Below are 13,184 nucleotides of genomic sequence, written 5' to 3'. Positions count from 1 at the left end.
CTACTTCTGAATTGACTAGCAGCATTGTCAGAAAAAATAATCAGACGTTTAACAAGTGGAAATTCTTTTTTGATAAATGCCCCGATAAGTTTCAAAAATGTCTAAACTGCATATTTAGAATGATCTAAATTGTCACTTACGATAGCTACAGATTTAACTTTCCCATAACTCCAAATACAACAAGAAAAAATCGTTACTTGCCGCTGTTTCCAATATGCGCTTTGTATCTGAGTTTGATTTGTGATAGTGGCATTTTCGGCGAAATCAACCTGAATAAAAGCTTCACATTCATCCTGTCGATTTTTACAAGTTTCAAAATATTCCGACTGAATATTTTTAACATAGAAATGCTTTTTAAAAGCTGCAAGTTCTTTATTAATTTCTGATAACATATGGTCTAATTGAATCTTTGTTTCTGTCACTTGTAAAAATACATTTATATTTTCCCATTTCTTTAGATTGACACTAACTCTAGTATCCAAATTTTCAGGAAAATTTTTCTTACATCATACGTACAATTTTTACAATGGTTGAACATGCAGTTTTCGTTTTTCTGATCACAACAAATGATTGCCAATAAACTTTTAGAATTTCCAGGGAAATCTTTTACACAAGAATGTACGGAATCAATGAGAAAAGAAAAATTTAAATGAACTTTACATACACACACATTATGCGGCATCTGCTTTGACAGAAGGATATACTTCGGCCTCCATGAATAAAAAGCTGATAATGACACGTTTACCTTAGGATGTATCTTCTTAAATTCAAAATGAGCTTCGGTCACCGTCATCAACAGGTGCCTAATGGGTATCCGTTGTTTAACTCTTGTTCGTTCGTCTCGTACAGTTTTCAAGTCACGTTTCCGTGGAGCTTGACGAGTTATATCGTCCGAAAAGTAGAAATCAGCAACCAATATACGTTGATTACTTTCCGCCCTGAACTTGCTTTTGCTTTTTTCCACCATAATCCTGTAGCCATTGTGATCTTCTGATTCGAAAACTCTGAGAAATAATTCCTTAACAACAGCTTGCTTTTTAGTAGGACAAGTAGGCAGTTTACTAGTAGCTTTCTTAATCGCCTTGCCAAAAGTTTGAGGACAGCTGTAGGCATCTCTTTTTTTAGTGATGATAGAAGCTTTTATCTTAGGTGTAGAAATATTCTTCTTCAGTCGCTGCGCTCTCTTCCTTAGTTTTTCCTTTTCTCTGTGTGCGTGTTTCTCCTCTTCGCACATTGTTAGACGTTTTTTACATCTCGCAATAATATTTTTTTGCCGATTTTTCCTCAGATACTCATCCCATTTCTCTGGACCCTGTCTCTTCATATCTCTCGATTTGGCCATCAGCTCTTTTTTTGGAACAGGTGCCATTACCTATAAAAAAAGTCCACAAATTATATTTTAAGTTTCAGTGAAATAGTCTAGTCATAAAATGATATGATAATATGTTTACATTATTGTAAACCACAGTCTCATAAATGTGTTTATAACTTACCAAAATATGGATGAAAGAAGATCAGAACGACGAACAATAATAATTTCACAATTTCACTGAGTGCAAAAATAAACTAGGTAGTTTGTATCAGCTCACTAACCTAGTTATGGCATTTGTAAACTTAAGCTGTACTCTTATATATGTTTCAAACCCTTTGCAAATAGATTAACCTATTAGGAATAAAGTATTTAATTTAATACGTATGAAATTCCTTGAATGCTGTAAGTAGAATCTGATAGAATTATAATAGTTTAGAATATACCTGTCATACAAGTTCTGAAATATTTATAAACCACTTTAACTACAAAAGTTTTGAAGTAATTGAAAATTCTTTCGCTTCTCTTTTGCGGAATTCACAATGCAAATTTAGAATCTCTTAAGTACCCTCATTTGGGTAATGGTCAGGCGATTAGGCTTTAAAGTGCCAGATGTCCCATCCGTTACCATCCTCCTAGGTCCCATCCGTTACCACGTTTTTCTTATTCTCCAAGTATGATACAAATTTTTTAATTAACTATGAAGGGTATTATTTCAAACTAACTTTAGATCTGAAATTTGTAATATTTTAGTACATACTAAAGGAAATGAGATAAACTTTTCTGTTATTTTGGTAACGGATGGGACCATTCATACAGAATCTTAGAAGTTCATAAAAAAGGAATTGCAAGTCAAACCATTTTTCTGCATTCTATATGAATAAGCAGACAAATAATTGTATATTTCATTGAATATTTTACATTAATAATCCAGTACTTTTACTAGTTAATACAAGTCCACAAAAATATCATAAAAATCATAGGTACTTTGGGCCACTTGATGCCCTGAACAAACATTGCTGAAAAATAACCTAAAAAAAAAATATTTTGACAAAATTTTTTCTGTTCCACAAGAAATGGAATATATATTAAATATCTGGAGTGTTAAATATTGCTATTTTTAACATTTTTATCTTAACAGTTTGGGTTATCTTATTTTGGAATGGCCGATAAATAAACTCCTTTCATAATCGAAATCTGATGTTATTCACTAAACTAAAAGTACGAATTACGTTGCACTTCTTTTACTCACTCATTTTACTTGACAGCTTAAAAAAGTTTTGCCGTTATCAAAAGAAAAGAAACTCGCATAAGCGGATGAAGAAACTTTATTTTGAAACTCTCTTGCTGTTGCACTTTTGTACGTGCGTGAGAAGAGTACTCGTAGATAGGTGAAGCTGGGCTCACCAGAAGGCAGTTTTTGGCTGGAAAGACTACTAAGTGTCACTGTTGGCTGTAACAGTATACTAATAGGCAGTGATAAATCTTTTCAAATGACTGGTTCCTTTATGCCTCCCGTCGGGCTTGGAAGAAAGTATTTCTTCCCAAAAACACAATATAGAATGAATATTAATGTAACAGATTTTCTCATTCATATTCATATCGCTGACACGATTAAAACAATACATGATATTCAAATGTTTCGTTGATATTTTTGAAATTCCTGTGACTAATATGTATTGAAAGAACTTATACGGTGACTATGTAGTCTATTATTATTATTTCGTGAGCAATGAGTCGTGAAAAGTGAATTTAAAAAAAATTATGTGTTTGAATGCAAAAGGATTGAAATTTGCCAATTATAAATGGAAAATCGAATTTTAATATTTGAAAATGAAAGCATTTGAAATTTTATAATTGTAAAGTTGTATTAAATTAAAAAAATTGCGATGTAACTTAAACATTTATCACAACATTTTTTGGAAAATCGAAATAAGGACACCTTCATTCTCCACAGTCAAAATGAAAAAAATGTCTCAATTGTAATCCTTGAAAATAGAATTATTCTGAAAGAAGGTTCGAAATAAAAAGTACGGCTAAATAGAAATTATTTTAAAATTTAGAAATGAACAATGTTTAAAATGTCAATTGGATTGTTAGAAATTCCACAATTTCAATGTTAATTCAAAAGTTCAAACTTATGAATAGAGAAACTTCTATAATTTAATCCTTACCGTAAAACTTCAGAATCCCAAAATTGAAAACATTAAAAAATGAAGAAATTATTTCATTTTGACATATCAATTTTCTTTAATTGAGCTTTGAAAATTTGTCGAATGCAAAATTTTCCATTAAAAAGTGCATACTATAAATTTCGAACGTTTCTGTTTTTTATTTGTTAATATTAGACAATTGTCTCTAATCAATGTGTACGATGAATCATAATTTGTTTTACTTTCATAAAACTGAATAATGTAATTAATTTTTATTAAAAAAATGGATCTTTTTGGTTACGAAAGTATTTGTGGTTGAATATATTCATCTTTTTATTTCAAATTCAACTACTTGGTTGAATGATTCCTGATTCCGAATCTGCGTGATAGCCCTCTGGCATTTATGGCGTTCTCGAGATATAAGCGATTAATTAAATTTTCATTATCAATTAATTATTGAATTACCGTTCAATATTTTAAAAAAATTTTCTTTTGCATGATTATAGAGGTAATAAGAAGAATGAAAGTTGTCCTGACACTTATTCGATGAGATCACTAGTTTTTGCAAAAAAAGCGTGAATAGGTAAAATAATGGATAAAAATTATTATCCTTTCGGTGCAGGGTAATATTTTTTTATTTGAAATTTTTTTTTATAATCGAAAATATGAGTTGAAACGAAAAATTTTCAAAATAGACGCGATTTCTCTAAAGTTAATAATTTTAAAGATAGAAGGGTTTTAATTAACGAACGAAAAATGCCTTTTAATTAATATTCCTGTTTCTCGACAGTGATTTATTACGAAACGTTTAACACAGAAGCGTTCATTAATCTATAATAAATATATTTTCGTATAAATTTGATAAAAAATTTATTTTTTTGATATAATTACCCATCAATGTTTAAACAATATTTATATCTTGACACAGCTTCATGGAAAAAGGATATAAAGGAGTCAAAATTTGCATAGTGCTTCTTGTAATCTCTACGAAACCAGTGATATCATTTGTAATCGAAATCTATTAATATTCTCACCTTTAGATGTAATGAAAATATCTTTAAAAACATCGCTTCTAACTTTGTTTCTATACGTCCTACGAGGTTGGGATAAAGTTCAAATAATTCAAAAATTTAATTGGAATCCATTCATAATATTTATTTTGAAATGGCCTGTGATTAGTTACAATAGGCTAGCTACTCCCTGGTGGGCTCACATGGACACGGAGCGCGTACATGTGCACCCAAGGTTCAAAACGCAAAGGCGTAGACTTACAGATTTGTAAAAAGTCAGCCCCTGCATAAGTACACAGCATAAATTATGTAAATCTACGCCAGGGCTCACCAAAAGGCAGCCGTTGGCTGCATTGGCTGCCAGTGGCAGTCAAAAGACTAGGTCAAACTGACCCTAATAAATCTTGTCGCCCGACTGGTTTCGAGCCCTTCACGGTCATTATAACTCCCGCCGCGCCGGGCTCGGAAGACATTATCCTTTCCAAAAATGAAATACAATTAGAAAAAAATATACCAGCGTTTGATTTGATAATATAAAAATAAATAAAAATGTTTTATTGAGTAATATTTATATATTTCACACAATTGATACAATGTATAATGATAAAATGTTCATATGATATTGTTCAAATTTCTTTAATAAATATTTATTAAAATAAGCTATAGCTATAATATGACTATGTTATCTATTAATACTTAGTGATTAATAGGTATTTACAAAATTAATAAGAAAAATTAATATAATGCTTGAAAGATGGAAGATTTAAGCAATTATTACATTTTATTGCAAGTTTTATAATAATTACTGTAAATAAAAATATTTTTATACAAAAACGTGTCATATTTCATTATTTCTTGAATGAAATAATAAGAATAAGAAAAATTTATATGGACAATTGCCAAATTCTACAACTCAAATTCTAGTTTACTTGAACTATAAAAATTCAATTTAAATAGAAGGTGAGTGTATTAAGATTAAAATAAATTTTTGTAACCAAAATATGAAGTATAGATTTCAGGGACAAGTATTTTTTATTCTAAAGCAGATTTCTTTCTCTATATATATATTTATTGTAAACAATTTTGGTCCTATTGCACAGGAACAATTTCAATTCATTTTTGTTCTAATTTAATTTAATTTAATCAGTGAGTATATTTTTATGTAATACTATTGAAAAAGAATAATAATTATTATTATTATTGAATATAATTATTATTTGGAGTAATTATCAAAATGAAATGAATGTTTCAATTAAAAGTTCTATCAAATATAATAACTAATCATACGTTTGAATAAATATTAAAATATCTACCTCCTCTTTGATTAAATTAAAATTTCAATTCAATTTCAATTGACTTTCAGTAACTTGCATCTTTCATTTTAATATAAGATTTTATGCAAGCAAGAACTAGAAATAAAGACATAAATTAACATTTAAACACAGATAACAGAATGTTTTTAGTGGTATTAATTGCAATTTTCAATTTTAAAACTTCCAAAGAGAAGAAATTTTGAAAGTAAGTAACTTGAATTAAAGGATTTTTCATTGTAAATTAGCAAAACCAAGAACTCTTGAATTTTAAAATAATGACAATTGAACGATATGTAGTATGCAAGAGTTACAATTGACAACTGCCTGATCTTGAAGATATTCAAACTGAAATCCTTATATTTTAATGATTTTAAAGATGAGTCAAAGTTATCAATTCTAAGAATTCCAAACTTAAGAAATTTCAAATGAAAATTGTGAAAATTATAGAATTTTTAATTGTAAAATTAAAAACTTACCTAATTTGTAATTCTAAATTCTCAAAATAAAAAAACTCTTTAATTTAAAAGATTTACAATTAAAAATTTCGAAAAAGTACAAATGAAATCTCTTGAAATTTGAAGATTCATAAATTAAAATTGTTGACTTTTGATGATTTCGGAAATAAAAACTCAAGTTTTCAATTCTAACTGTTTTAAAAAGAAGAAAATTTGATATTAAATCATCAAAATTAAAGAATTTTTAATGGAGAGTTTAAAAAATTCAGAATTCATATATTTGAATAGATTTATGACTCAATGGTCTACTCTTTAAATATGAATCAATGAAATTTCACTGATACAAATAGCCTCTCTACTGGAATTGTTTAAACTCTTAAATCGCCTATATTTAAAATTTTTAGTATGAAAGCTTTGAAGTTTGAAAGTTTCTATTAAACAGTTGAACTAACATCATAGTAGCTTCAATCCGCTCTTCATTTACAAGTATTAAATTTTTTTAATAAAACCCACACAAAATCTTTCCAGCAACTTAGGTAAATTATTTTTTAATCTTTACTAAAAGTTTGTACAAGATAAAGGAGAACGATAAGAACGAAGAAAAAGATTTTGGCGACAGTCGTTTTTCTTTTTCTTTTTTTTTTGTGAATTTTCATTCAAAATTTTATGACATCTTCAATTTGCAGGTAAATTTGATTCACTTTCTCAATTAATAATAAAATTGCAATTGGAAATTAAATTTATTGGAAATTTGAGTAAAAAGGTTCAGACCCTCCGGCGTGAACGACGACGAGACGTAATTTACCGTGATCGTAACCCTTCGCTAGATCCCTGGAAAACGAAGAAAAAAATGACAGAAAAAATTGGTGACAGCCATGCACTTGTCGTGGCAGCCAACACCTGCTTGAAGAGGCGAGCCCTGGTCTACGCCAGTGGTCGGCACGCTCTTGCCCAGGGCAGGGTACCCTGCCCTGGCTGCCCTACGACCTACTTTCAGGGCAGTACCTGCGAGCTTGGCCAGACCACCCCTTTCATCAGGAGTCCTTTGTTATAAAATGGGAAAAAATTTGGGATTAAAAAATTCGTAATTTTGCGATCAGTGACTTAAAAGTAATATATTTGGCATATATTGGTATATTTTCAAATCGCTAATTGAAAAATTAAAAGTTTTAAAATTTCCTCACTTTGACGTGCCTGTGGACAAAAGACCTTTGCTGGAGTAAGCTCACTTACACTAAGGTACATCAATAGACCGAAAAGTAGTAGAAAAAATTAAGTCGGGTGGAGCCTGGCCATACCTGAAAATGAAGCAAAAATTTTGCCGACCACTGGTCTACGCCAGCGATTCCCAAACTTTTTTTTCAGTTTTCAGGGAGGGACAGGGCCGCCACCCTACTATTTTTTCCCTCTACTAGAACCCAAGGGGGATACTTGACTGTGGGTCATGCGGCAGGTTTCATGCTTCACGCGAGAGAATTAGAGCCGGTTGAGAAAAATTAATATATGTTAAAATGTTAATAAATTAAATTTTAATTAGTTGAATCAATTTCCTAATCTGATTTTAAGCAAATGAAAAGAAAGTTGATGAAAATCGGTTATTATATTCAATGCCAGTTGACAGTTCTTGTAATTTTGCATGTACTTAAAGATGTGCTTAATTACTCGAAATGTTAACCGATTTTCATCAACTTTTTTTTCATTTTATAAAAATTACATCAGGCAAATGAGTCAGACAATTATAATTGAATTGGGCCACGTATTTAGGATTTTAGTTATTGAAACAGCCTTAAATCGCATGACAATGAAAGGGTTTTCATAGTGGGGGGGGGGCTGCCGAGGAGTTGGGCCCTATCTGGCTTCCCCCCTAGTGGGCTGCCCGGCCCGAGGTGGCTTCCCCCGACCGCGGTCGGGCCGCCGACCGTCGGCAATAGTTTGGGAATCGCTGGTCTACGGCTTTTCGTTTTGACCCTTTGGTGCACATGTTCGCGCTCCGTGCCCATGCGAGCCCACCAGGGAGTAGCTAGCCTATTGTACCTAATAACAGGCCATCTCCAAAAAAAAAAAATAAAAATATTTATCAATGATAATTCTACAGAGAATCAAAATTTAAAAAAAATAAATATTATGAATGGATTCCAATTAAATTTTTGAGTTATTTGACTTTATCCCAACCTCGTAGGACGTATAGAAACAAAGTTAGAATCGATTTTATTTAAGATATTTTCAGTACTTCTACAGATGCAAATATTAACAGATTTCAATTCCAAATGATATCACTGGTTTCGGAGAGATTACAAGAAGCACTATGCAAATTTTGACTTCTTCATATCCTTTTCCCATGAAGCTGTGTCAAGTTATAAAGATTGTTTAAACATTGACACGTAATTATATCAAAATAATAAATTTTTTATCAAATTTATACGAAAATATATTTATCATAGATTAAAGAACGCTTCTGTGTTAAACGTTTCGTAATAAAACAAATCACTGTCGAGAAACAGGACTATTAATTAAAAGGCTATTTTCGTTCGTTAATTAAAACCCTTCTATCTTTAAAATTATTAACTTAAGAGAAATAGCGTCTATTATGAAAATTGTTCGTTTCAACTCATATTTTCGATTATAAAAAAAAATTTCAAATAAAAAAATATTACTTTGCACAGAAAGGATAATGATTTTTGTCCATTATTTTACCTATTCACGCTTTTTTTCAAAAACTAGTGATCTCATCGAATAAGTGTCAGAACAACTTTCATTCCTCTTCTTTACCTCTACAATAATGCAAAAGAAAATTTGTACAAATATTGAACGGTAATTCTATAATTAATTGATAATGAAAATTTAATTAGTCGCTTATATCTCGAGAACGCCATAAATGCCAGAGGGCTATCACGCAGATTCGGAATCAGAAGATCAGCCTGAACAAGAATCATTAACAACGCATATCAAACGCGAATCCGACGGAAGTGGGTATGGCGTCCGGACTATACTGCCAGTAGAGCCTCTTGTTTCACGAGTGAACCGAAACCTACTGCTTAGGCCGTGTACCCGAACGGTACAACGACTACAATCCTGTCTACCGGAATGGCAGTAGACCGGACCTCTGGCCAGGCGGATTAATCCAGAAAGTTTCGGTAAAAATCCAGCCGGTTGGACTCTCGACTCATCAATGAAAATTGTATGATTGTTGAATTTGTAAATGTTTAATTTATATTTTTTGTATGCCTGTAATGAGACTAGTCTGTGCTGAAAATTGGTGAGGGTTCAAGAATGTAAATAACGCAGTTCTTTAAATAATCACTCAATATATATTTTAAAGAACACAACACAAACTATTTACAGGACTGTAGCAAAACATGGATCTTAGAGTCAAAGTTACATGGAAGTGCTAGGCTAAGTACAAAGGGTGGGAGGATTGACCAATTAGGATTCAGAAGATCCTTGGCTTGAGGTCATCCTTCACTTTCGATGGTCGTATTGTAAAGGGCTTAAGTTTCTAACTACAGACTGAGAAAATTCTCGAAGCTAACGGAACCATGCTTAATCTTGAGCAGATGTACAATCTCTCAGAAATTAGAAAGTAAAAGTAAAATTCCCCAAAACGTAAACAACCCTAGCTCTAAATTATTTACAATATGAATCGTCTTAAAGTTTTCTATCTGGTATTTACAATAATTTTGTATAGTAGGACTGAACAAAAATGCACATGTGCGCTGTCGTTTAAGGGGTCTCTACCTGAGTACTTTTTTGCTATATCGTCTTAGAATCGTCTTATATTTAGAATTCTTTATTTCTAACTGAAGAAAAATGACAAGCAACTTCAGATTCAAGGCATTTATAATAATTAGCACTCCGCAGCAATTAATGAATTTTAATTAAATAATTATAGAAACGTACACGTATGGTTCTAGGTGATTATCCAAGTATCGTGTATTTGTGTGTGTTCCTTATTCTTTGCAAAAATTTCAGAATTATATTTGCACTTCTCTCGTAATGAACCGTCGGAATATGAAGAAAAAATGCGTTGTTTTCGACGTGATTAATACAAAGAAATTAGTTTGATCAGCTTGAGTTCATTATAAGAAATGTTAAAATATTAAGTATGAACAAACTTACGCATATATACATTTATATGCTATTTTCGAATTACAATGATTCTTTTTATTATATCGTAATGAGTAATGAGTGTCAGTCTGCGATAAACTGACGGACACTCCTCACAGTACAATCCTTGCACTTTTAACTGGAAAATTGATAATGCATTTTGTCTTATGTACCTGAAAAAAAACGAAAATTTGGTTTTACATTTAAGGTTAAAAGGGATTTCATACATGGCCCCAAAAAGTGGTTCAAAATAAAAGTTCAAAACAAAAGTTCAAAACAAAATAAGCAAGGGGAATATGCCTTTGTTTTAAGACATCTTTTTCTCTGAGTGATTAAAGAATATCTTTATGAATGATATGCATTTTACTTGTTTAACAAAGGTCATGTGACCCATACAAACTGCAAGAAACATTCAAAAATAGATGTAGAGCGATACAAAACAAATATTTAAAAATGAGGGAAAAATTATTCTTTTTACAATTTATTTGAATCTGACTTCAGCCTTTCAAAATAATCTTGTAATGTATAGTGCGGTAAATTAATATGGAGCGTCCGGAAATCTTTTCTATACAAAATGACCTAAAATATTAATGCAGTTGAACCAGACTTTGAATTTTTTTTTTAATTCTTTATTCTCAAGTATTCAACTGTCTCTTGAATTTTCTATTTCTTACCGAAATGTAAGTGATAGCTGTACATTTCAAATATGGGGCATTATTTATCCAGTGTATACAAAAAATTGTTTCATGTAAATAAATATCAACTGACTGGGTCGGCATGAAAATTTTTTGATTTTGGTGAACTTTGTGCATTTTAATAATTTATAATTCTCTTAATTAACGATAGCAAATTTTTTTTTATATAAGTTAGGCAGGCTTTTTGAAGCTCTTTCAATTAATGATAAGAGTTTTGTGAAAAGATGAATATTTGACCTCGAAAAAACAAATTTTGTATACTAAAATTTTGATCGAGGATTTCAAGTCGTTTTCATTGGATGCAATCATTTTCTTTAGGTATAAATGTTTGGCCTTCAAAAATGAAGGCCAAAATTGCATTTAATTTTTTGTTGAAGATGGACCCTGTTTTGAAATTTTTTTATGCTCAGAAGAAAGATTTGGTTTGTTTCATGAAATACCACGAGATTAAAAAGTGAAATTAAATTTTTTAGTCCTGAAAATAAGATTTACGTGCTCCTGTACACCAAACAGGGCATGCGCACGCGAGCCAGAGCTGTCAACGGTAAATAATCACTTTTAACAATCAAAAATTTAATCTCAAATTAATTCATTCTCCAAATGTTTACCCCCTCCTACTCGGTGCATAATTATTAAAATTAAAAAACGAATTCCCAATAATCTACTATCCAATAACACAACGCTTTGCCCTAGTTTGACTTAGATCGGGCAAATTTAATGCTTTGTGTGGGTGCGCTTGAGACATAATGGCCCATATATACAAGATTGTTTTCATATTATTTACCAATTTTTCATTTTCAATTTTTGTTTTGGAAAAGGTGCACGAAAAGACATTTTCTGCACCGTTTCATTCATAATTTTAGAAAGAAGTCGATGTCCCGGAAGTTAGATCCGCGAACTCATTTTTGCGAAAAAATGAAAGTTGTGCTAATTTGTGCTAGACTTTTGCTCATTTGTGTTGTAAACGGTTTTTTGGAAAATCAAAAATTACAGGCACAATTTTTGAAAAACGTTTTTTTTTCTAGTAACGCAACTTACTAGAGCAAAAAAAAAGGTTGTGCGAGGTGGCTCGAAGTATACACAATTTTGTGCAGGAAAGAAAATTTCCAAAAAACTAACCGCTAAAAAAAATTGTATTTCAAAAATTTCGAAAAACTAAAACTGGTGCTAAGTTGCGCTCGACAAATACAGTCTTTCTTTCCTGTAACAAAATTACGTAAGATCAACAACTCTCATATTAAAAATTAAATGTAAAACTCAAAAAACATAAAAGATTAAAAAATATTCAAATTTGGAAAAACTAAAATATGTGCTGTGTTGTGCTCGACAAATGCACTCTTTATTCCCTCTAACAAAATTACGTGAGATCAGCAGTTCTTATGTTGAAAGTAAAAATGTAAAACTCAAAAAAATACAAAGCCCGAAAATAATCATATTTCGAAAAACGAAAACTTGTGCTGAATAAGGACTTTATGTATCCAGCACAATTCAGCACAATTTTTTTCGAATTTGATTAGTTTTGAATTTTCTATGTTTTTGACTTTTACCTTTTGAGTTTTATTATGAAAACTGTTGATCATCAGTAATTTTGTTAGAAGAAATAAAGACTGAATTTGTCGTGCACAACTCAGCACAAATTTTATTTTTTGTAAATTTTCAAAAATAGTAAAATTTTTGGTTTTTTGGTTTCTTAAACGATTATTTCAATCAGAAAATACGATTATTTTGTATATATTTTGGGAATAAATAATATTCTTAATAATTTCCATTTGTTTAAACATTTGAAAATTCTGTAAAAAGTATGGGAAATATTCAAGTTGTCCATTAGTAATTATTAATATGAAAAAGATGACGGAAATTGCTAAAATGTAACAATAATACGTACAAATGTAGTTTTTTTGTCATATTAGAGGTGCTGCGGGGAGCGCGAAGGTGGGTTGGAAATAAAAGTTATTAGTATGGGTTTATTTCGTAATCACTCCCCTTCAATCCCTAAAAATGTTGGGACCTTTCGATGAAACCCTGGAACATGAGTTAAATTTTAGGAAAATTCACAATTTCCCCATGTTAATTAAATGGGATTTTATAGTGCCCGGCGGCACGTGTTATTGACTGAATTAAAAAAGATGACGGATCTCCCTTCTC

At 30.9% G+C, this 13,184-nt stretch overlaps 2 protein-coding genes across 6 annotated transcripts in view; one reads left to right on the top strand and one right to left on the bottom strand.

The window, feature by feature from the left end:
- Positions 1-13,184, top strand: part of LOC117175209 (uncharacterized protein CG43867) — a 629,535-nt gene that overhangs the window by 270,353 nt on the left and 345,998 nt on the right. The window lies entirely within an intron of this gene.
- Positions 14-1,613, bottom strand: LOC117175211. Its single transcript, XM_033364859.1, has 2 exons — positions 1,494-1,613; positions 14-1,372 (listed from the first exon to the last, which is right to left on the bottom strand). The coding sequence occupies exon 2, from the start codon at positions 1,367-1,369 to the stop codon at positions 455-457; it is 915 nt and encodes a 304-aa protein (XP_033220750.1). The 5' UTR covers positions 1,370-1,372; positions 1,494-1,613; the 3' UTR covers positions 14-454.

Source organism: Belonocnema kinseyi, chromosome 6 (genome assembly GCF_010883055.1).
Source record: "Belonocnema kinseyi isolate 2016_QV_RU_SX_M_011 chromosome 6, B_treatae_v1, whole genome shotgun sequence".
Classification (NCBI taxonomy): domain Eukaryota; kingdom Metazoa; phylum Arthropoda; class Insecta; order Hymenoptera; family Cynipidae; genus Belonocnema; species Belonocnema kinseyi.
This window is presented reverse-complemented; position numbering and strand designations above follow the sequence as displayed.

What these genes read in the sequence shown, in the direction of transcription:
- LOC117175211 (XM_033364859.1), bottom strand. Translation starts at nt 1,369, where the DNA reads ATGGCACCTGTTCCAAAAAAAGAGCTGATGGCCAAATCGAGAGATATG.